General features: G+C 36.5%; 1 protein-coding gene across 1 annotated transcript; it reads left to right on the forward strand.

Moving 5' to 3' along the window:
* Nucleotides 1-9,197: 9,197 nt before the first annotated feature.
* On the forward strand, nucleotides 9,198-15,010 carry LOC107895631 (uncharacterized). Its single transcript, XM_041115436.1, has 4 exons — nucleotides 9,198-9,318; nucleotides 9,475-9,951; nucleotides 13,916-14,050; nucleotides 15,000-15,010. The coding sequence occupies exons 1-4, from the start codon at nucleotides 9,198-9,200 to the stop codon at nucleotides 15,008-15,010; spliced, it is 744 nt and encodes a 247-aa protein (XP_040971370.1).
* The last annotated feature ends 9,723 nt before the right edge of the window (nucleotides 15,011-24,733 follow it).

The raw sequence follows: 24,733 nt of genomic DNA on the forward strand, positions 1-24,733 counted from the left end.
AGGTGGGGACGACGCACTGTCCCAAGCTATGCTGCAAATTTTGGAAAGGGTCGCTGGGCCTAATACTGGTAATGTCGTCCGTGAGTCTGTAACAGAATGACTCAAGTCCAACGGGGCTGAGATCTTTAGGGGTATCACTGGAGTTGCCCCTAATGTGGCTGAATATTAGGTAGAGGCCACAGAGAGGATCATGGATGACCTTGACTGCACCCCCGAGCAGAAACTAGAAGGTGTAGTGTTGTTATTGAGAGATGAAGCTTATCAGTGGTGGCTTACTGTGAAAGAGGGTACTCAAGCCGATTGATTGACTTGGGAGTTTTTCAAGAGTGCATTCCAATGGAAATATGTGGGCTCTAGCTATGTGGATCCCCACAGAAGGGAGTTTCTGAATCTGACCTAGGGGGATAAGTATGTGGATGAATATGAGGCGGAATTTTTGCGATTGAGCCGCTATGCGCGAGGCATGGTGGCAACTGAGTATGAGCAATGCGTGCGTTTTAAGGATGGTCTCAGAGATGATCTACGAGTTTTGATAGCTCCACAGAGGGAGCGAGATTTGGTTGTGTTAGTAGAAAAGGCGAAGATCGCTAAGGATGTGAAACGCACTGAGCACCAGAATCATGAATTAGATAGGGGAAGGAACAAGAGGGTTTGGGAACCCTCAAGTTCAGCTTTGTGGCCTAAGAAAAAAAGGCCAAAGTTGATGGGCCAGCCAGAGTTGGGGGCCCTGTAGCTACTTTTGGGTTGTAGCCTTGTATTGTTTATGGGAAACGCCATCAGGGCGAGTGCTGGGTTCAGATAGGGGCTTGTTTGAGGTGCAGATCCATGGAGTATCGTATCAGGGTGTAACATCCAAAAATAGGGCCTAGTCAGAATAGTGGTTTCAAGACCACAAATCCGACATCAAAATATTTATTTTATGATTATTATGAGGCCTAGAATATGAGTATATGCATGTGTTTTTTATGAAGAAATTCTAAGTATAAGGTGTCCAATTGGAAATTAGGGACTAAATTGAATAAATTGCAAAACTTGGATTCTAGAAGCAATTTGTATGAAATTGCTTTAGATTATGAATTAAAAGGTCTTGGAGAGCAATTTGCCCAAATTCTAAAATTTTGGACAAAAATAGGCTTGCATGGATGAAATTTTAAAGAAAGGGCATAAGGGCATTTTGGTTATTTGTCATTTTAATGAATTAAAATGGGAAAAATCAAGCCAAAATCAACCATTTTCTCCTTCATCCAACTGAAAATTTGAGGCTCTCCATAGCTAGCGTTTCAAGCTTTCCAAGCTCAATAGTAGGTGCTCCCAAGCCTTGTTTTTCATGCTCTATGTATTTTTGAAGTCCCGATAGCTTGCTCTCTCCATTTCTACCCATATTTCATTCTAGGGTTCATGTTTAAAAATTTACCCATGCATGAAGTTGCTTGTATTTTGATGGATTATGGAGGAATATGGAAGATGAATGTGTATTATGTAACATCCAGATTTTGGGCCTAGTCGGAATAGTGGTTTCGGGACCACAAATCCGATGAGTAAAATTCATTTTTATTATATTTTTATGGTCTATGATTTCACGAAATGATTTCGTGAAAATTTTGTTCGAAAATTTCGATGTTTGGGCACTCAATTTGGTCAAAAGGACTAAATTGTAAAAAGTGCAAAAGTTGAGTTCTACATGTTAGAAGTGTCTAATTATTATGAGTTTTTAAATTAAAGGTCCTTAAATGGTAATTATACCATTTTGAAGTTTGTGGACAAAAATGGACATGGTATGATAGGTTTTTAAAAGTTTTTCATTAAGGGCATTTTAGTAAATTGGTAATTAAATGAATTAAAAATGCCAAAATAAGCCAAATTTGCTTATCTTCTTCCTCATGGCCGAATTTTTCATGAAAAACACCATGGCTAGGGTTTTCAAGCTTTCCAAGCTCATTTGTAAGTGATCCCGAGCCCCGTTTTTAATGTTCTTTACATTTTTGAAGTCCTGGTAACATGTTCTAGCTATTTCTACCATTATTTTGAGCTAGGGTTTGTGTTTAAAATTTTACCCATGAATGATATGCATGTATTTTGATGTTTAACAGTAGAATATGAAGCTTGAAATTGTGTTAAACAACTTTTGCTAAGTGATTTTACGTGAAAACGAGTAAAACGGCATAATCGATAAAAATACCTAATGTTCATAAGTATATGTTAGAGTGAGAATTTGATGTTTCCATAGAAGGGAAAATGATCAGTATGTCATAAAACATAAGAAAATAGGATGAAGTTTAATTTCCGAACCTTGGGGCAAAAGTGTAAATATGCAAAAGTTTAGAGGTCAAAATGAAAATTTATAAAAATAAGATTTTTGGACCCGTATGAATAATGTGGCTAATTATTAGGCTAAATGTGATATTATAGATGAAGGAAATCGAGATTCGGGCTTAAATCGGGAAAATACAAGGTTATGGACTAAAATGGTAAATTACCATTTTTGGATCGAGGTAAGTTCGTGTGTTAATAATAATGCAATACCATGCATGAATTGTAATTCTCTATTGATATGGCATAAATTGTATGAGTTAATATGTTTAAGAGAAGTTGATGGATGGTATGTATGATATGGAAAAATGTAATGCTTGTTGTGTCATGTGAAATTGAATGGAAAATTATTGTTACATGAATTGAGTGTTAAATTACTATTACCTGGGTTGTATGAATTGCTACACGGTTGTACCTGATGAGATTTCGACAAGTTTGTATGTAAATAATTTATCGATTCTTTTTATTTTATTATATTTTGTTATCATATGAAATGTGGCTGCCTATAGAATGACTATTTGTTGTAAATTGCAAATTGAAAAAGGACTATGAATAAATTTGTAACATGTTGGAAAGTGAGGAATTTCCCGGTTGAGCCTTCGGAATAGAAACGACACGAATGAACTATTGTGAGGTCACGTGTGTAGAACTAACTATAGGCTACTACGTGTACCAGATAATTGGTCGCATGTGCAGGCTACTATGCGTACCCGATAACTTCGATCACGTGTGTAGTACTAAGTGCAGGCTACTACATGTATCAGATGGTTAGGTCACGCGTGTAGTACTAAGTGCAGGCTACTACGTGTACCGGATAATTGGTCGCATGTGTAGTACTAAGTGCAGGCTACTATGCGTACCCGATAACTTCCATCATGTGTTTAGTACTAAGTGCAGGCTACTACGTGTATCAGATGGTTAGGTCACGTGTGTAGTACTAAGTGTAGGCTACTACGTGTATTGGATAATTGGTAGCATGTGTAGTACTAAGTGTAGGCTACTATGCGTACTAGATAGCCTTGTCTACAAGTGTGAAAATATGTGCAGGCAACTGAGTATCAGTTATTACTCTGAAGAGTTCAACGGGAAAATCGATTAAGTAAAAATACATGTGAACATGATTATATGATGAATAAGTGTAGGTATATGTTTATGAAAATTATGATCAATGTGCTCGATATTTGAGTGAACTTTGATAAGACAAAATGGATTAAGTGAAATTATGTAAGAGTGAATTTTAGTAGTAAAATAGTGTTGGACAGTAGCAGTTGCGTGACTTTGAAAATTCACCAAATATTATGTAATTTGAATTAAATTTCAAAAAAATTATAGAATTAAATATTAATGAGTCTATTTTCATATAAAAGAAACAGGGGGAGCAAAAGTGTAACACCCTAAATTTGGGCCTAGAAGTTTTGGGCCTTGAGCATGGGAGCGGTTGAAGGCAGCTTATAATATTCTATTGTGCGTGAAAATTTCGTAGTTGAAGGCTTGTTTTAGTGGTTAAGTGTGCTGAGAAGTGTTGGAGAAGTCCTGGGTTCAAACCTGGACTCTAGCAAAAATTTTGGTTTAAGGTGAATCAAACCCTGGGTGTAGTAGGTAGGCCTTAAGAATATTGTTGGAGAAATTGTGACACAAAAAGCCTTGTGGCTTTGTGGCAAGTAGCGTATGGAGCATTTAACAGGAGGCATGGGTTCGAATCCCATGGCAAGCAAAAAGCATTTATTTTGCTAACAGGGGGCGGCAAGAGTTGGTGTTGAATTTAAACTCTGATGATGGAGGGATCCCACATCGGGAAGCTAACATAAGAGTGGATGCGAAGCTGGCTTTAAATAGAGAGAACCATGAGGTGAGTAAAGGTACCCTTCTTGGCTGATCCCTTTCGCTTTGTGGCGTGCTCGGTTGGGTTGGGCGCCGACTAAGAGTGCTCGGAGCGTGGATTAACTCCAGTCTCCAATCAGGTGTGTATTTCTCACTACTCTAGCTGTAGGATGGCTACTTCGGGCCGCGATGGGCCGAAAGGGGCCATGTGGGCCCAATAGGTCTACGGGCCCAACTGGATAAGTTGTTTGATTGTCTAGTAAATATTGGACTAGGCTAGGTGAATCTCATATCTGTGGCTAGATTTGGGCTAAAAGGGCCACACGAGCGTGTGGCCCCATTTGGGCCAAGAAAGGGCTTTAGGCCCATTCGTATTGTTATCCCTGTTTAGAATACTTTAGTTTACCAAATTACCAAAATACCCCTGGTTTGTAAAATTACTAAAATACCCTTGGTTTATAAAATCACCAAAATACCCCTGGTTTGTAAAATTACCAAAATACCCTCATACTGTAAAATTATTGAAATACCCTCGACTTGTAAAATTACCAAAGTACCCCTGATTTACAGAATTACCGTTTTACCCTCAATTTACAAAATTACCGAAATACCCTTGTAGGGTAGAAATACCAAAATACCGAAACGTTGGGAGATATTTGTTCTGTATTTGCTATGGGTTTGCATTCACATTCTGATTCTGATTCTGTTACCTGATACTGATTCTGATTCTGTTACCTGATACTGATTCTGATTCTGTTACCTAATTCTGATTTTGATTTTGATTTTGATTTTGATTTTGATTCTATCACCTAATTCTGATTCTGGTTCTGATTCTCATTTTGATTCTAGTTCTGATAATGTTTCTTATTTTATAATGGGTTATGGCCCATCTGGTACTATTTGTTATAATGGGCTAAGGCCTAATTCATACTGAAACTGTAAGTAGGGCTTGGGCCAGACTTTTAATTCTTTTATATAACTGACTGTTCCTTTTATATAGTAGGGGATTTCACACTGATTTTTCGTAAACTCACCCCGTTTATTAACCTTTCAGGTAATTTCCAGCCTTAGATGGATCGGAGCTGCGAGGGGCTCGGAGGAAGCCACACATACTGTTTATGTTACAGTTTTGATTGTTACAGTTTTGATTATTACTTTTAAATGTTTTTATGTGGGTTGTAGTAAAGCCGTTGTAAATTTCTGGATTTCAAATTTGGAATTTTATTTATTGTTCTTATAATTGCTAGTATTAGAACACGGTTTTCCAATGCAACTACTATTGTTCAAAACATCACGTATCCGCAATTGTTTTTAAATCAAGCTTCTGCAACTACCTAGATTTTCACAAAGTTGTTAAGAATGTTATTCAGCTGAGGTTTCTAATAAGGTTTAAAAAGGGTATAAGTTTTTAATTATTAAGAAGGGTTTTTAATGGAAACATGGTTTTCGAAAAACACTTCAATGTGACATGCCAGATTCGAGCCAAGCTTCCAGACCGGGTTTGGGGTGTTACAAAAAGAGTTTTATATTATGTGATATTATAATTTTTGTGAGACAGTGTCAGAATGAATTCGAGATCCCCTATTCTGACTTGGAAAATTTGTTAAAAATTGTACAAAAATAATTATTAGTTATAATTTATATGAATAGAATCTTCAATGAGTCTAATTTCAGGAGGAATGGACGGGAACATCATTCGAGTCCCTAATATGAGATAAATAATTTTTAGTGAAGAGAGGTCAGAACTGTTGGACAGCAAAACAGGGGAAACTTTAATGAATAAACTGTACTAATTGGCTAAACCAAAAATTCTGGAAATTTTATGTGAGAAAGGTATATGAATGTAGTTTCAAGGAAAATTAGCGAAACTAAATTTAGAGTTTTTTAGCTTCAGGTATGAATGATTTAGTAACTGTAACTCGATAAAACAGCTTAACCTGAACATGTGTAATTGTACAATTATAGTGTTTTATCTTGAAAAGCATGTTAGTAATTGCTTTTTAATTTCATATGGACTTACTAAGTGTAAAGCTTACCCATCCTCTCCATTTCTTTAGTATTGGCAGGTCAGCTCGGGGTTAGAGATTGTCGGAGGCAAAATCACACTATCAAACTATCATTTTTAGTAGAATTAATTCAAATATTAGAAATATCAAGTGAGTGGCATGTATAGGAAGTTGGTTTGTGATATGTATTAATTATTATGATTTTGACCGTACGTATCAGTCTGCATTGAGTTTTCGTATATGATCATGAGATGTGGTCCTTGTCCATTATGGTTTATAAGTTTAATTAATCATGCCATGTCCTATGTTTTGATGTGATGATATAGTTAGCTTTGTTTGTTATGCATGATTGGTAATACATCAGGTAAGTTAAATGCAGGCCAGTGGATCATTAATTAAATGGAAATGAGTAATGTTGCCTTGAAGATGGATGTTTAATGGACAAATTGGTAACACGTTATGATGGTATAAAATGAGAATAAGATTTAACATCTCTAGTTCTAGTTAATGTAAGAATGTATATTATATACAGAATGGTAAGCAAATATGTTTAAAGTGGAAGACATGTTGTTGCATGATTATGGATGTGTAAGTGCTCATTTATGCCACGTTATATGTCTTTAAATATGAGTCTATGCATGTGTTCAAAAAGTTTTGAATTAAATGAAATTTTATGGCCCGATTTTCGTCTATGTGTATGGTTAAGTCTGGTAATGCCTCGTACTCTGTTTCGGACTTGGATACGAGTAAGGGGTGTTACATATTAAACATCTTTCCTAGTTGATTTTCATGAAAAACCCTTATAGGGACTATTTTGCAAAAGATGTAAATGTATGGTAGAAATGAGAAAATAATGGGTAATGTGGGCTACCATAAGAAGTGTTCGGCTAGACTTGGGTAATATAGAAAGTGCATGTGTTTCATTATACGAGCCTAGGGACTATATCGTAAAAATGTCAAAGGTTAGGGGCAAAATAGTCATTTGGACTGGGGGTAGATATTAAACTTGAAATGTATAATGTGGGGTATTAATGAGTTAATTTTTGTTGTTATAGACCTTGAGGAACAAATTCCAGAGGTCGATCGTGGTAAACCCAAGGTTTCAGAATAACTGAAACACAATCCCGAAAAGAATACCAAGTAAGTTCGGATAACTTAAAGCAAACGCCTAATATGCATAATTGAATGATTTATGAATGCATGATGATTGCATTTATTATTAGCATGAAATATCATGGAAATGCATATTTGATGGTAACATGTGAAAAATGTCTTGGATGAGGTTGACAATGGGAATTCGATGGATAAACCCTCATTGATATGTGTAAAGAAATCCTGCATGTGTTGTAGTAAGGATTTAGCCCGGATGGGTAATCCATGATCTCGAGTATGGAAAGGATCTAGCCCAGACGGGTGTTCTTTGAATGATCGAGCCTTCCGAAGAATGTATGTGCATTGAGGATTTAGCCCAGACAGGTAATCCTATTAGGGTCTGAATTTAGCCTGGACTGGTAATTCAGATCCGAGCTCATTAAGGGTGTTTGTCGCTATAAGGGATTTAGCCTGAACTGGTAATCCCGACATCACCTTATGAGTTTATGATCTGATGGATTTAGCCTGGATTGGTAATCTTGCCATGAGATGTGAGATTCGTAGGAGTACATATATGTGAAATAATCATTCGTAAAAATTGACGGATAATGGGTATTCCATCGAGATTTCCTAGAAACTCAACGGGATTAATATGATGTATGTCAATAAGATGATGAATGATGAGCTCATCTATATAAATTACATGATGTTTTGTTATGTGACTAACTTATTGATTGAGTGCATGTGATAGGAAATCATTTCATAATTGATTGTTTCATGATTTAAGTGTGGATGTATGCTAATTACTTGGTAAGTTTACTTTCCGGTTATTCGAGCTTACTAAGCATGAAAATGCTTACCCCCTCTCTTTTCCCCATTTTACAGAGCTCGAGGACTCATAAGGATTAGAAGACGGTTGGAGAAGCAACACACTATCAACTAGTCAAGCTTTGGTATAAAGACACTTCTACTTTGTTAATGGCATGTATAGGGCTTTGAGTATTTTGTCATATGTTTCATTTGATTTTCCAAATGAAGGCATGTAAAGATGTATTCATCTTTTTGTATAAGGACATGAAAATTGGCATATCTGGAAGTAGGCTATGACCTGCCTTTATATACATGTTTATGTACTTATTTGATGGGTTGCTACAATTGGCAATGAGTTCAAAAACGAGCCAAAATTTGAATGTGCTACAATAACATAAGAACCCATAAATACTAGATGGGAAATAACCTTTTTGTATGAAACCAATGATATGAGGTTTCCATACAACTAACTTCATCAAGATCATTTACAAGTGTATTAACCATGTTTTACTTTGAATTTGGTATTTATTAAGAAAAAGGAGTAGAAATGGGTGACTAAAGGCTTGGAAAATAGCCTATTAAGGTCCACATGGTTAGATACACGGGCGTGTTTCTAAGCCGTGTGTGACACACGGTCCATCCCCATGGGCGTGTGGTATGGCCGTGTGTCCCCTGCACCTAAAAATTTAAGTCAAATTAGCACACGGGTAGGACACACGGGCGTGTGTCTGGGTCATGTTAATTTAACAGAATGCTCAAGTTTTGGACACGGGGTGAGCCCATAGGCATATGTCTTGGCCGTGCCTAAAAGTCAGTGTTGCCCACGGGTTAAAGGCATGGACGTGCCCTAGGCCACACGGGCGTGGGTGACCACACTGCCCCTCATACACAGGCGTGCTACACTTCTAAATAAGGAACTTTTTTTAAGTTATTAAATGTTCCTGGTCCTATCCTGAACTATCTCTATGTATATTTAGGGCTTTGAAGGCCCATTTAAGGGACAAGATGTGAATGCCTAAAAGTTTCGGATCTGAACTAAACCTGGTGAGTCGATTCAGTATGTTTAAATGTAAAGTTCCGGTAATACCTCGAACCCTATCCTAATAAAAGATACGGGTGAGAGTGTTACACAGGGATTGTCCACAGAGGCCTGATCAGATGCAAGCTATTGGTAGGGGTACAGTTCACTTGCAGAGAGGTTTTCAGCAGCCACCGAGAGGCCGTGGTCAAGCCAGAGGTTGCAATGGTACGGGCCGTGGTCGTGGGGCACTAGGTAAAGGTGCTAAAATTACTGAGGCGAGGTAGCCAGTACTGGTTTATGCTGTACATCACTGAGATGATGGAGATGCCCCAGTTGTTATTACAGGTACGTTCTTTATTCATAATATACCCTATACTGCACTGATTGATGTTGGATCTACACACTCTTTTATAGCATGCACTGTGTTTGAGACTTTGGGTATAATGGTTGAAAACACTATGAGCGATGTTATCGTGTTGGGTCCACTAGGGCAGTCAGTGAGAGTGAACAAATTGTTTAAAGATGTACCATTGGAGGTTCAAGGAATGGTCTTTTTAGCTGATTTGATGGAACTGCCTTTTGAGGAATTCGACATAATATTGGGCATGGACTGGTTGGTTAAGCATCAGGCAAATTTGGACTGTGACGCAAAGCGGATGCTACTGAGAACTAAAAAGAGGGAGGAGGTAATTGTGATTGGAGAACGTCGAAATTGTCTGCCAAATGTGATTTCTACACTTAAGGCTAAGAAGTTGGTGCATAAGGGTTGTAAGGCATATTTAGCCTACGTTAATGCTTCAGGTTCTGAGGTCTCGTCTCTGAAAGATATCAGAACAGTTAAGGATTTTTCAGACTTTTTTCCTAATGAGTTACCAGGGTTACCTCCTAATTGTGAAGTTGAGTTTGGGATAGAGCTCTTGCCTGGTACAGCTCTGGTGTCTATTGCCCCTTATAAAATGGCACCGAAAGAGCTTAAGGAGCTTAAAGTGCAGATTCAAGAATTACTGGATCGAGGGTTCATCTGCCCTAGTGTGTCTCCGTGGGGAGCACTGGTTTTATTTGTAAAGAAGAAGGATGGAACCATGCAAATGTGCATCGATTATCGGCAACTGAACAAGTTGACTATCAAGAATAAGAACCCCCTACCGAGGATTGACGATCTATTCGATCAGTTTTGAGGAGCCTCGGTCTTCTCTAAGATTGACCTTCGATCGGGGTATTATCAACTGAGGGTCAAGGAGTGTGATGTACACAAGACAACATTTAGGACTCGTTACGGTCATTACGAGTTCCTAGTGATGTCGTTTGGGCTAACATATGCACCAACAGCTTTTATGTATTTGATGAACTGAGTGTTCCAGCCCTATCTGGATTGGTTCGTAGTGGTGTTTGTAGACGACATTCTGGTGTATTCGAGGACTGAGGAGGAGCACGACATACATCTCCATGTTGTTCTGCAAATTTTGAGGGAAAACAATTGTACTCTAAATTTAGTAAGTGTGAATTCTGGCTACGTGAGATAACTTTTCTGGGTCACGTGGTTTCGGCTGAGGGGATGAGGGTTGATCCTCGAAAAATTGAAGCTGTTCTGGATTGGAAGCAGCCCAAGTCGGTATCTGAGATTCGAAATTTTTTAGGTTTGGCAGGGTATTAGAGTGGTTTGTTGAGGGGTTTTCGTTGATTACTGCACCTCTGATGAAGTTGTTGCGTAAAAGGGTACTGTTTAACTGGACTAGTAAGCAGCAGGAAAGTTTTTAAAAAATTAAGAAAGTTCTGACTAAGGCCTCTGTCTTAATACAACCAGTATCTGGGAAGGAATTCGCTGTCTACAGTGATGCATCACATGTTGACTTGGGTTGTGTGCTGATGCAAAGGGTAAGGTAATGGCGTATGCGTCTCGTCAGCTTAAGACACATAAAATGAACTACCTGACACATGACTTGGAGTTGGCCGTGGTAGTATTCGTACTAAAGATTTGGAGGCATTACTTGTATAGTGAGAAGTGTATTATTTACATGGATCAAAAGAGCCTCAAGTATATCCTCGCTTAGAAGGAGTTAAACCTTAGGCAGCGTAGGTGGATTGAGCTGCTTAAGGATTATGAAAGTTCGACTAAATACCATCATGGTAAGGCTAATGTGGTAGCTGATGCACTGAGCCGTAAGGCAATGCTGATCTGAGGGCGATGTTTGCTCGTCTCAGATTATTCGACGATGGTAGCCTGTTGGCCGAACTCTAAGTTAAACCGAAGTGGATTGAACAGATTATGAGTAAAAAGCTAGAGGATCAATCATTGGGTCCTTGTTTTAGACAGATAAAGAGTGGGGAAACTTCAAATTTCAGATTGAATAGTGAGGGAGTACTTTGTTTTCGTGGGAGAGTCTGTGTACCAAAAGATACTGATTTGAGGCAGACTATACAACAATAGGTGCATAGTAATCCTTACGCCATGCATCCTAGCAGGAATAAGATGTACCGAGACCTTTGGGAGTTATATTGGTGGCCAGGACTTAAGTGTGAAGTTACTGATTATGTGGGTAAGTGCCTGACTTGCCAGCAGGTTAAGGCAAAACATCAGTTGCCTTCGGGGTTGCTGCAGCCAATTAAGATTTCGCTTTGGAAGTGGGAGAGAGTAACTATGGACTTTGTTAGTGGGCTACCCCTGACGCCTTCTAAAAAGGATTCGGTGTGGGTCATCGTAGATCGATTGACTAAATCTACCCATTTCGTACCTGTTCGTACTAATTACTCGTTGCAAAAACTAGCTAAGTTGTATGTATCTGAGATAGTGAGACTGCATGGGGTACCGATTTCCATCATATCCAATAGAGATCCTCGCTCACATCTCGATTCTGGAAAAAGTTACACGAGGCATTAAGTACAAGATTAGACTTCAGTACTGCGTTCCATCCTCAGTCAGATGGTCAGTTGGAGAGGGTGATTTAGATACTGGAGGACATGTTAAGGAGTTATGTGATTGACTTCCGAGGCAGTTGGGAGGATTACTTACTATTGGCAGAGTTTGCATACAATAATAGCTACTAGTCTAGCATACAGATGGCACCTTACGAGGCTTTGTATGGTCGTAAGTGTCGTACTCCTTCTTGTTGCACTGAGTTAGGTGAGCAGCGTGTTCTGGGTCCTGAGCTAGTATCTAATACTGAGGATAAGGTTAGACTAATTCAGGATCGACTAAAGGCAACATCAGACAGACAGAAGTCATATACGGATCTGAAGCGAAAGGAAATTGTGTTTTCTGTAGGGGACTAGGTGTTTCTTAAGGTCTCACCATGGAAGAAGGTACTGAGGTTTGGTCAGAAGGGCAAGTTAAGCCCTAGGTTCATTGGGTCGTATCGTGTATTGAAGCATGTGGGACCGGTTGCTTACCAACCTGAGTTACCTCTAGAGCTGGACCAGATTCATGATGTGTTTCACGTCTCTATGTTGAGGCAATATCACTCTAATCCTACACACATCGTCTCGACTAGGGAGATTGAGGTGAGGCCAAATTTGACCTTTGAAGAAAAGTCGGTTCAACTGGTTAAGGTGTTATGGTGTAATCATAGTTCTGAGGAACCCACGTGGGAACCCGAGGAGGCGATGTGTCAACAATACCCTTATCTATTTTGATCAGGTAAACTTCGAGGCCGAAATTTTCTTTTAGGGGGTATAGTTGTAACGCCCAAATTTTAGGCATTTATTTTTGTATGCTGTGTTGTGTTACATAAATGCATGTCTGTTTCAGTGATCGGGTGTCCTGAGGAGTATTGGAAAGGTCCTGAGTTCAAGCCTTGGCTTGTACTAATTTTGATTTTGGCTTGAATAAACGATGTCTCCTGGTAGTAAGACTCTTAAATAAATATGGGAAGCTTGTGTCATGAAAAGTTGGTTGGTTTAAGGGATAGAGGCGTGCTACAGCTGCTAGTAGGTCTTGAGTTCGAGCCATGTTGCGCACAAGGATGTTCTTTTTGTTGTTGTGTCATGGAAGTGTCCTAGGTTGACCGAAATTTAAGTGTTTGAATGAGTTTGAATGGGTGGTTGAGAAGAGAGAAACTAGGAGATAATGAAGGGATTTGGATAGTGATTAGGTTGAGTGATGTGTGGAGAGATTTTAGAAGAATTGTAGGGAGTTGGGGAGTGAGGAAGTAGTGTGTCGAATGGGGTTTGCGGCTTTCAGGAAGTTCGGCTAAGGGTTTTTTTCCCAAAAACTGTCGGTTTTGCTCTCTTTTTGCTAAGTGGTCGATTAGTGTTGAGGGGTTTTCTTTCGGGTTTTTCATTTTGGCCATTCGATTATTTACCAATTGGTTCTTTCTCTATTTGCACTTTTGGGATTTGACAATTGTGTCTCTCGGGTTTTCTTCTTGGCTGACTTTTCCACCTTCTCTCTCCCACTTTCAGTTTGTTGGTGACCGAATAACTTTTCTCTCTTTTCTTTCTACACCTTTTTCCTTTTAACCGCTTCCCTTATCATCTTCCCCTTCTTTTGATCACTTGCCGAATACTCTTTCTTTTCTCTCCTCTCCTCTTGTCATATTTTCATCATTTGGTACTGTGACAGTTGTGGCATTACTCTTTTCCCTACTCTTGCTTTCGGCTTTTACAATTGATTATTGGCACAATTGGTGGGTGTTTGTTTTCCTCTTTGTTCATTCCTTTTTCTCGATGTTGTGTTCTCTGTAACACCTTCTTTACTACCGCTTATGGTTAGGGTCATATGGGTACTGAACCTTGCCTCAGTCGTATTGGATTCCCACTTTGGGAATAAGGCCAATTGTCTTTTTCCCCACAATTGGTTTTATGCTCTCGATAAGTGATTTATATTAGTTCAATTTTGACATGATTGATATCGATATAGGTTACTGGAATTCGGTTGTATGCAGTTTACTCAAGGAGTTTTTATCCAGTCTTCGTCAACGGTTCATACAGGGCTATCTCACTCTTGCAATCAAGGTTTGGGGAGCGCTTGGGCTAGACGCACGTTTCGCAACAGGTCTGTAATCCCACTACTCCAATCATTAAACGGCAAAAGCCGGAAATCAGTTACCATCGATGCCACACAGGCATGCACTCACTAGTGTGGTCATCTAATCGCATAATCGTGAGCACCTGATCATAGAGACCACCGCGAGCGACCTCGTGGCATAGGTCGTTTTGGGACACATTGGCCTGAAATGGGCCGTGTGGGCCCCACGAGCTTGTGGGCCCGCGCGGGCAAACCTCACAGATTTGTGGAGACTAACGGGTTGGTTGTGTTGGTTACATGGCCAAGGCCATTATTTGGGCTTAATGGACCTCACAGGCATGTGGGCCCACATGGGTCATATTATGGGCTTGGGCCCATTTTCGCTGTTTATTTGTTAAGGTTGCATAGGTCGCACGAGATGACTGTGGACTTACTATTAGGTCGGTAAGTAAACCTAGACCCTAAATTATGTTATGACTGTTATACCCTATGAGGTAAATGACAAAAATACCCCTATGTGATATATGAATGTTTGAGCATGCCATCTTTATTGTATGAACATTTATATTATGTTGCATTGCATGGGGTGGGATATATGATATAGGAGGAAGTGTACTGAAAGGCTATAAGCCTATACTAGCAGCTCTACTGCAAATACTGTTAGTGCCGAGACCGGTACTATATTCTGGGGTGTAGGGATGGGTGGGTTGATTTTATCCCCACATGGAGTGTAGGGCTAGACGGAGTGAAGTGTAGAGGATGGATGCGTAAGATCTTTTTATGCATTTTGGATATTGTACTAAAATGGGCTAAGGAACACATTGATACTGTTACTATGTTGGGCTAAGGGCCACACTGATATTGCGACTGATATGGGCTTAGGCCCAGACTGTTCAACACTGTATGTTTGACTGTTTGATAAAGATAGATTACACACTGAGTTTCATAAACTCACATTCTGTGCCTATCTGTGCAGGTAATCCTTAGTCGGGCCGATATTGCGAGGGACTCTGGGATAGCCACACCACTGTTTATGTTTTGTTTTGGATTTTTGGTAAAAGTAGTTTTATTTGGGTAAATTTTATGTAAAAAGGCCATTTTAAGTTTTTATTTTTACTTGGGGATTTATTAAAATTGACTTATATCTGTTAGCAATAAGGCACAGATTTTTTTTTCAAAAAGGTAAATGATTTTCAACTACCAAGTTACACAACTTGTTTTAAAGGCTTCCACAATGAACAATTTTTTCAAAGCGTAATAACGATTTAGTATGGATCATGATTTGTTAATCAAACCTATAAATTAACAAAAGAACAAATAATTTAACTTTTCTTAAAGAAACAAATGAGATTTAAAAAAACGGACTTTTTCAGTGAAACTACGCTATTCAACACTCACTCTAATGTGACATCACAGATTCGGCCATAACGTCTAGGCCGAGTTTGGGGTGTTACATATGCGAACACTAAAGATCCGTTATACAAAGTCATGTCTTAAAACTATGCGAACCTATGTGTCAGCTGTATGCTAACCATAAGTATTTTGTGCTAACCATATATTATTTTTTTCATGCGAGTCAACTATACAACATTACATGTGAACCCTAGAAACATGCAAGCCTATATGTTGTGCGAACCCTAGGTATATGCAAACCATGTTATGCGTGCCCTACAAATTTAATATGGGAACCCTAAATATTTTTATGATAACAGTATACAAACCCACAACATGCGAACCCTAAATTTATGAACCCTAGGAGCGAACCCCACATTCATGAGCCCTATATGTGAACCTATATATGTGTTAAATAATTAGGCATGTTAATTCACATAAAAATCTTGTAAAATGTCACACTTTTTGTTTTTACTCACACAAATTATGTGTGTATATGTGAATATTGTTATGAATGAATGAATGGTAGCATGCCAAATGATGATAGTATGTGACAATGAATGTGCTAAATAAGAATAGTATCAAATATTGATAATGAGTATAATATGATGAGTATATGTGCATAATACATGAAATTGGCTATGGATGATGGGGGAGTTCCATAGGAGATGTGGCAATTTAATTCCACACTAAAAGTCAGAACTATATGAAGTAGGTGGCAATGGCATCCAAAATGGATAAGTCAGGATGGTAGGTTAATAAATCACCAAATTGAGTTGACTAATATGATAGTTATTGTAGTAAAAAGACATCAAAATCGAGCAACTGAGATGGTAAGTTATTTTAGTAAAATTCATTGTCACATGTGACAAGTGAACTACCATTGTCATCGGAAACTAAATTAGGATGGCCAGTTTTTTATATGGGTTTTCAGTGTGTCAAGCAATGCTCGAGGGCGGTTAGGACGGACAGGTGGGAAATTTGCATTTGCATCATATATATATAAATTCTATATATGCATTGATTTATTATATGTTCATTATATTATGCTTAAATTGTTAATATGTTAGAAATTAAATGTTACACTGTTTGACAATTATATTTAATGACTTATGATTAGTCTCACACTGAGTTGTTGTAAGCTCATTCCCCCTTTTTCTTACCTCTCAAGTAGTGCAGAAAAATTAGGACTCAGAATGGCATAAGAGGAAACTGGGATTAATGGCTAGTTTTCAATTATTATTATTTTAAAAGTTTTATTAAAGTTTTCCTTAATCATTCTATTTTGGACTTGTAATTATTAAGTATTTTCTTGCTTTTATAACTTAGGTTTGAATTTATTTAGCTTATTTATTTCAAGGATGAGGTTTAGTTAAACTCTGATATTTTCATGCTTTTCAGTTTAGAAAACCATTACTTTAAATGTTTTCCACTACTTAATAAATACTTAACGCTTTGATAAAAGCTCTTTAAAAACTTAATCGTTTTCTTAAAATTACATCTCAATAATATTGTAATTGAATTGTTAAGTAAAGCTGATTTAAATTAATAAATGTGTCTCCTAAAAACAAATGAGCATGTTTCACACAAAATAACTTAAGTAAAAAGAACAGCTTTACAAGATCACTTCGGTGATCAATGTAATGCCTTCAACTTAGCTGAAACTCTTAGGCTAGGTCGAGAGTGTTACATTTACCCTCGAGGCGAAACCCCAAATGATACCCCCTAGCTATACACATGACACCTTTCTAACGATAATCCTAGATCTGACACGGTCTGGCTTAGTCCTTCCTTGACTTCCTTGTCCAACTAGTCCTCCATACATAAGCCAAATTCTATAAGTTTAGAAGAACATAGTGAGTTTCTTCACTATGTTACTCAAACATAAACCCTATCTCATAAGGGTATTAAATGAAAAGATACTAGATACATTTAACTCTCTGCTTGTTTGGGGGACAATTTTCCTCAAATTGAACTGGCGGTTAAACCATCAAGTGATTTTCCCTTGGAAAATCTTATCACCCTTTGACTACTTCCTATGTTCCATGAGATGTCCTACCATATTAGTGGACTATGTACTTCTTGTACTTGCACTCTTCCTATCATTTATTCATAGTTTAGACTCTTCTTTTCATCACGTGCTTATAAGGTAGTTGTTCAGTCTACCCTCCTAACGACCCTTTTAGTTATGTCCTCATTGGCAAACATTTCACCTCTAATTAGTCCTTGACAGACTTCTTTTCTTATCATAGCTCTGAGGGGCTTGCTGGCATTCCATATGTTGGGCTAACTAATAAGGACCTGTGGCACTCTAGAGGAACAAGTTCCACTTAGGTTGAATAGTGGCAAGATTACTTCCTTGTAACCTGCCTTGCTCACGATAACTTGCTTTTAACTGTAACATTCTGAATCTTGTTGGCTTACCACCTATATACCTTTTTAGCTTTCCTAATTACTAATTTGGCAGACATTAGATTTCCTAATTACTAATGTGGTAGACATATTTCCTTTTCTACTTCCTTTATCTTATTCAAAGGATTCTCCAATAATTTGCTGGCTCACTGTCATTTTTCCATTACTTCAATTTTTCTTTCAACCCTTTTTCCTTGTTAGCGAGATTTCCCACAATTCTTGTCTTAATTATCTGCTTGTGTTTATTGTCCAGGTGAACTACTAAGTTTTTAGTACCCTGATAGATTCCACAAGCTACCAAAGTCGAGCTATGGTCTTACTCGTCAAGTTCCATGTCTAATGTCCCAGCGAACTCCATTGGTTGTCATAGCCGAACTATGGTCTTACACCTCATAATCCCCGTGTTCACTGTCTCGACAAACTACCCTGTGTTACTGCCCCAACAGACTATATTGGTTGTTATAGTTAAGCTATGGTATTATACGTTAGACCTCCTTAGAGATGTCTCCCCATAGGACCTTACTATCATCATGATGTCACCCCATTGAGCTTGCTGACAGCCATCATGGTGTTGCTCTATGAAACAGTATAATCATTGACATTAATTCATATCATATCTACCTTGATGCTTGAACACCAAAGTATCCCCTCTACAAGTCTCAGAGCTTTACACATCATGAATTGCACTTAGCAATAATGTATGGCAGTATCTAATAGGAATTCCATTTTTTCCCTATTCCTCCAACCATTCCTCCATTTTTCCATTCCTAACATTGATGCTCGAACACTATAGTGTCCCTTCTGCAAGGCCAGGAGCTTCACACATTACGATTTGCACATAGCAACACCGTATTGCAATATTTAACAGAATCACTCTTTCTCAATCCTAACTTCCTATAACTCGTTGATAATTCCCTTTTGTATTCCACACTAAATAAAATAAACATTAAATGAAGTTCATAAACATCTTTTCATAACAACAAACTAGAAAATACTTAGAAACATACTCATTTCAAACACACATCATCTTAGGTATAGAGTACAGAAACTTACAAGATGCCACTTTGCCTTATCAGCTTAGCTTTTCCAAATGCTAGAGCTTCCATTCTCCTAGTTGCTAAGCATGAAAACCAAATCATGTGTTAAACTCAGTATTTTTAACTTAAACCTCAGTTTTTTAGAAACATGCAAAACCCCTAAAATGGTTTTGAAAACCCTTAACTTTATTTTCTAAATCTTACGTACATCGAAGGACTTAGAACCTAACCAGCTCCATAGATTTCCTACATTTCTGACTAATTCTTCGCAATCATTCTCCATACAAAGCTTTCCATAACCATCGCTACCTCAAAGCAACAAAGGAAGAAGATGAAGAATGAAAGAAAATGAGGTAGAACCAAGACGAATCCTTTCATAGAAGTCACCTCTCAGCTATTTATAGCCCTTATCGCAGGGTCTTCAACTGTGTAAAATCCATCCACTGATAACCATTGTATCTCCCACTAAAAACTGAGCTAGTTTGAATCCAACCGAACTAGCACTAGATTTCAACCAAGTTCAAATTAGTTACTATCTTCTCCTGATTTTCCTATAGAGGCTACCAACTTTTGGCTTCTTTCAATTCAACCCGTCAATTAGTTCTTAATTTCTAGACTTAGTGAAAACTAAGTGTGACACATTTGAGCTTATAAAAGCTCTTAAGTTGGCCCGAATAAGTATAAGGATCATTCTAAAAGATTTTACAAAAAAAAAGGCATTTATAAAATACAACAAGCTGTGTCACAAACTGAGACCTGCACACACCTTACCACCCCGCGAAGTCAGTATGCACTACATTATAGTATGTATTAAGACCTAGTTCACCTACTAACACGGTTTGCACCATATTAGCTCGCTCAATACACAACCTGTCAATTGACTCTTTGCAAAGTTGGCTCGAACAAAAAATAATCAAATGAAATACAATAGATCTTGCAGACAAACATAACGTGAATAACTTCACGTATATACACTTCGCGAACCTCCTATTACGGTCTACTCCGCGAACCAATACATTGCAGACTATCCCGCAGACAAGTAAACTATAGATAGTCACACAAACATACAAACTACGGACACAGTCACTGGAGCAATCACATATATAAAAAAAATTATATTACCTTATATTTACTACAGCTCATGAAATGATGTAGTTCACACTTGTCATGGTTCACACAATTCTACAGCTCGTATAAACAAATAGTCAAGTGTGGAGGGTCTTGGCAAATGATTTCTGCTACGAGTTGTTACTAAGTGATTAGTCCTAACGGACTTACACTTGTTGGATACTCCGCATGAACTCATTATTGATAGACTCATGCATTCAAATTCATACTTGGTGGACTTATGCATATGGATTCATACTTAATGGACTATCACATGAACAAACAAACAACGAACAATCACGTAGACAAGAAAACTGCGGACTATCTTCACAAATAGTCTGACTACTGACCATCCAAAATATTCACTCATTCCAAACACATTCAAATGTTTATCAAACATATCAATACATACAGTTTTCCCAAATAATTACACACATATTCAAACACCACTTGATATCCACAACTAGCCTTTAAATAATCAAGCCACATTTGATAGCAATTCCTAACATGATTAACATGCACACTTAACTCCATGTTAAATATCACCCAAATTGAGACATTATAAATAATCCAACTTAAAAACATTCAACGTAACCATAACTATAATACATCTCCTATATACATGCAACAAAAACAAGCGAAATTGTAATAGCCCGATTTAGACCCTATTTGGAACGGTAGTTTTGGGACCACAAATCCTAGTCAGAAAAATATTTAAAAACTATTTTTTGTGTTTATTATGTTTGAATTTATATGTGTGAAATTTTCGTGATTTAATTTTGTCGTTTGAGTGCTCGATTAAAAAAATAGGCTTAATCGCGTAAAAGGAAAATTTGATAGTTTAATGTGTAAGGTGTCGAATTGTTGTTGTCATTTTAAATGGAGGCATTTAAGTTGCAATTAGACCATAATATAAGGTGTTGGACGGTTGTAGACAACCATTATAAATAATTCATATTATATATTAAAGGTTATATATGTAATTAAATAATATGTTAATATATGTTATAATATAACATAAATTAAAAGCCATAAGTGTTTATGTTCTTTTTGACTGAAACATAAAAAAGAAAAGAAAAGAAAGAAAAAATTTTAGGGTTTGGCCATTAGTAAAGCTTAATCAAGGTATGTAACTAGCTCGATTTTTTATAATTTTTATGTTTTTGAAATCGTTGCTATGTTATCTACAAAGCCCATACTCAAATTTCTGATTTTGGTGAATCTTTTGAGTTATGCCATTGATGAATATTTGAGTTTTGTGATGTTAGTTGATGAATTATGAAAGATATGTTTTGGATTGGTATATTTTGTATTGGAATTTTTTATGATTTTGAGTAATTAGGACTAAATAGAAAAAATAATAAATTGAGGGAGTAAAATGTGAAATAAATGAAATATATGGACTTTTATGAACATAAGGAAGATTTGGCCTAAGCATGGTATATTGAAATTTTGCATGTTTTATGTTTTGTGCAATTTGGACTAAATTGTAAAAAGTGTGAAATGTTAGAGGTAAAATAGTATTTTGTCCATTTATGTGTTTTTGGACTAAATTGAGTGAAAATATGTTTGAATGAATTTAAATTGAATATGTTTAGATAAAGAACCAAAGAAATCAGATTTGGATCGGGGGAAAACTAAATTTGTCGATTAGCGGTCCCATTTTTCATTGTCCGAGATAAGTTTATAAGTAAATAAATGCTGTTAATTTTGAATATATGTAAACTTAAAATGCTAAATTGAATTTTATGAGTATTTATAATCCATGACTGAATTTGGAATTAAGTTTACGAGTTCAATTTAACTGGGTTACGACATCCGAAAGCCCCGTACGAACCTTAGGAATAGCTAGGATACATATGTCATGACATAGGATTTCTGATATCTGTTCTCATGTAAGACCACGTTTGGGACATTGGCATCAATATATTTGGTTACATGTAAGACTATGTCTGGGACATTGGCATCGTATTTGATTCGCATAAGACCTTGTCTGGGACAGTGGCATTGATATGAGATGACATGTAAGACCACGTCTGGGACGTTAGCACTATTCGATATATGTGATTATTCGAGTCTCCTATTCAATTTTGAATGGTTCAACGGGCAATGATAAGTTATGTTCGAAGGTGTAAAATGAGCTAAAATGATCAGGTATGAGTTAGTTGATTACTTGTTTGAAAATAAGGTAAGTTGGCCTTTTGATATGTTATGCTAAATTTTACAAGTTATTAATGTGAACATATGTGTATTTGAGTAGTATATTCGGCCATATACTAAAAGTTATATTTTGATTCATGAGTATATGTGTACGAGAGTAAATGTACTTTGTTAATATATTTATGTACATTCGGTTCCAACTAAGTTTATATATTATATAATATACATGAAATTGTAAGTTTGAGATTTAATGTGATTATGATAGTATAGTTTGGTTTGGTTAAATGAGTTGATTACGTTATTTAGATGTTTATTTGCTTATGACTTACTAAGCTATGATAGCTTACTGTGTGTATATATGTTTTTCCTTTGTTTTATAGATTTCGAGATCTAGTTACGAGCTCAGAGATCGTCAGCAAAGTCCATCACACTATCGACTATTGTTGGTATTTGATAAGTTTACATTTGAACCTATGGCATGTATAAGCTAGATTGTTTTTGATCAAGTTTAAAGTATGTATATATATTAAGCTTTGGAAATGGCTAATATGTTATGTGAGAATATGAAACTTTAGTTAAGATTATATATGTTATATGCTTTGGAAATGGTTGATGATTTTGGATGAAATTGTGGTTGATTCGGCTACGATTATGCATAGACAAAATATACATGTGAACTTGATTGTTATGTTCGGTGAAGGTATTACATGTGATTTAGCATCAATGGATATTTGATCATGTCCGAACATGGTAAGAGATTATTTTGATATATTTGTTACATGGTATATAAGTTTTGTGTTTGAGTAAATATAATTCTATTTGGTTAGGTGATAAAATATAAGTGATGGTTATTAACTAATTGTGATTCGGCATTTGTATATGTATACGTATATAATTTATTGGTATGATATTTATATATATATACACATATGATAAGATAAATTTGTAATGTTTTTTATTTGAGGTGTAAATTATTAGTTCATTTCCATGGTAGGATATATGCATATGAAGTGATAGGGTAAAATGAAGAAAATGTAACCTTGAGCATAGCATAATTATTAAGCATGTTTATATTCGGTTAATGCTTTGAAATAAATGATCAAAATGAATAGAGAATTTTGTATTGGTAATACAAAAAGATAATATGAACTTTAAATGACGTATTTATGCTCGGTTTGGTCAAAATGATGTGATCATGTGTAATTGGTTTTGTGAGTTCTATTTATGTATGATTCTTATTTAATATGCGATTGAAGTGTAATATGGTTTGAATATTTTGTGCATTATTTAAGTTGCATTAAAGTAATATTTGGCTATATGATCATGACATTAAAGTTGATTATGAGTTTAGACAATCATTAATGTAATAGTTTGTTTGAATTGTAATATGCATAAATGATTCGTCATGTTAACTAGATATATTGGCATATATTCAATATTTTTGTTTGAATGTCTTAATGTTTATACATGGAATTTTTCATGTAGATATCTATGTTATGATCTTGATTAATCGAATGCTATGAGAGAGATTTAAATATATTTCGTATAATTTAATTGTAATCTCTTAAGCATGAATAACAACGATTGACATCTTTTAAGCTGTGTATGGTCGATAATGCCTTATAACTCCAATCCGGCAACGGATATGGGTTAGGGATATTACAGACATAACCAAGTATCAAACATTAAACGTCTACTAAGTCAGAAATTGGATAGTGTGAGCTCTGAGGTGATCCTTTTGATATGTTCCGTAAAAATGGCCACTACTACAAAGATAGAAAATGAATAAAGTAAGCATTCATATGCTTGGTAAGTTCATACAAAATTTACTTAACTTACCTTAATATTCAGATAATCTAAGCAATTAAAACATATTGAAATTAAGCATGAAAATCCTTTGGCATCCTGTAACTTTTAAATGTACATCACAATTATTCAGAGATTAGTACGTTACTTATCATGAACTTATAACATATTCATACAGATCATAACAATCAATCAAATAACATATACCAATTCAATCACACTTCAATTGTAACATGTATAATTCCATTCATATCAATAAAAAATGGACTAGAAATCAATATAAATCTATAATAGGCTCATAAATATTAATAAATAATATTTAGTAACTCAATCATCAAAAAACAAAGTTCTGAAACTATCGTTTCTGGTATAGCTGAAAAATGAGTTGTTATATTGAAGAGTGTTGCTTTATTTTCTCAAAGCTAGTGGTTGTTTGCATGATTTTCTCCATGTAGGTTGTGGTTTCCTTGATTCTCTCAAGGCTGGTAAGTGCTTCCTTGATTCACACCATGTTGTTGAAGACTAAGTCCCTCATCTTTTTAATTTTTGTTATTTCCTCCTTGGGCATATGGTTTGGGCTTCTACTGGACCTTTTGGTTTGTTGTTCATCTCCAGAATTGGGTTAAGACATGTTCTGAAGGCCAACAACGCTGATTTGGGCATCCAAATTTATAGAGTTCCTAAGCCCAAATTGTTTGTCCTATGTCGTGGCATAGCTGCAGCATTGGGCATTAGTATGTAAATTTCAATTATTTCTTCCCTCTGAGTCCACCAGTCACCTTCATGGATGAAAATT

The sequence above is a fragment of the Gossypium hirsutum genome, chromosome A06, assembly GCF_007990345.1.
Source record: "Gossypium hirsutum isolate 1008001.06 chromosome A06, Gossypium_hirsutum_v2.1, whole genome shotgun sequence".
Taxonomy (NCBI): Eukaryota; Viridiplantae; Streptophyta; class Magnoliopsida; order Malvales; family Malvaceae; genus Gossypium; species Gossypium hirsutum.

Coding starts and splice junctions, on each gene's coding strand:
- LOC107895631 (XM_041115436.1), top strand. CDS start 9,198: ATGCAAGCTATTGGTAGGGGTACAGTTCACTTGCAGAGAGGTTTTCAG. Junction 9,319..9,474: donor TCGTGGGGCACTAGGTAAAG/GTGCTAAAATTA, acceptor ACTCTTTTATAG/CATGCACTGTGTTTGAGACT. Junction 9,952..13,915: donor ACCAGGGTTACCTCCTAATT/GTGAAGTTGAGT, acceptor ATATCGATATAG/GTTACTGGAATTCGGTTGTA.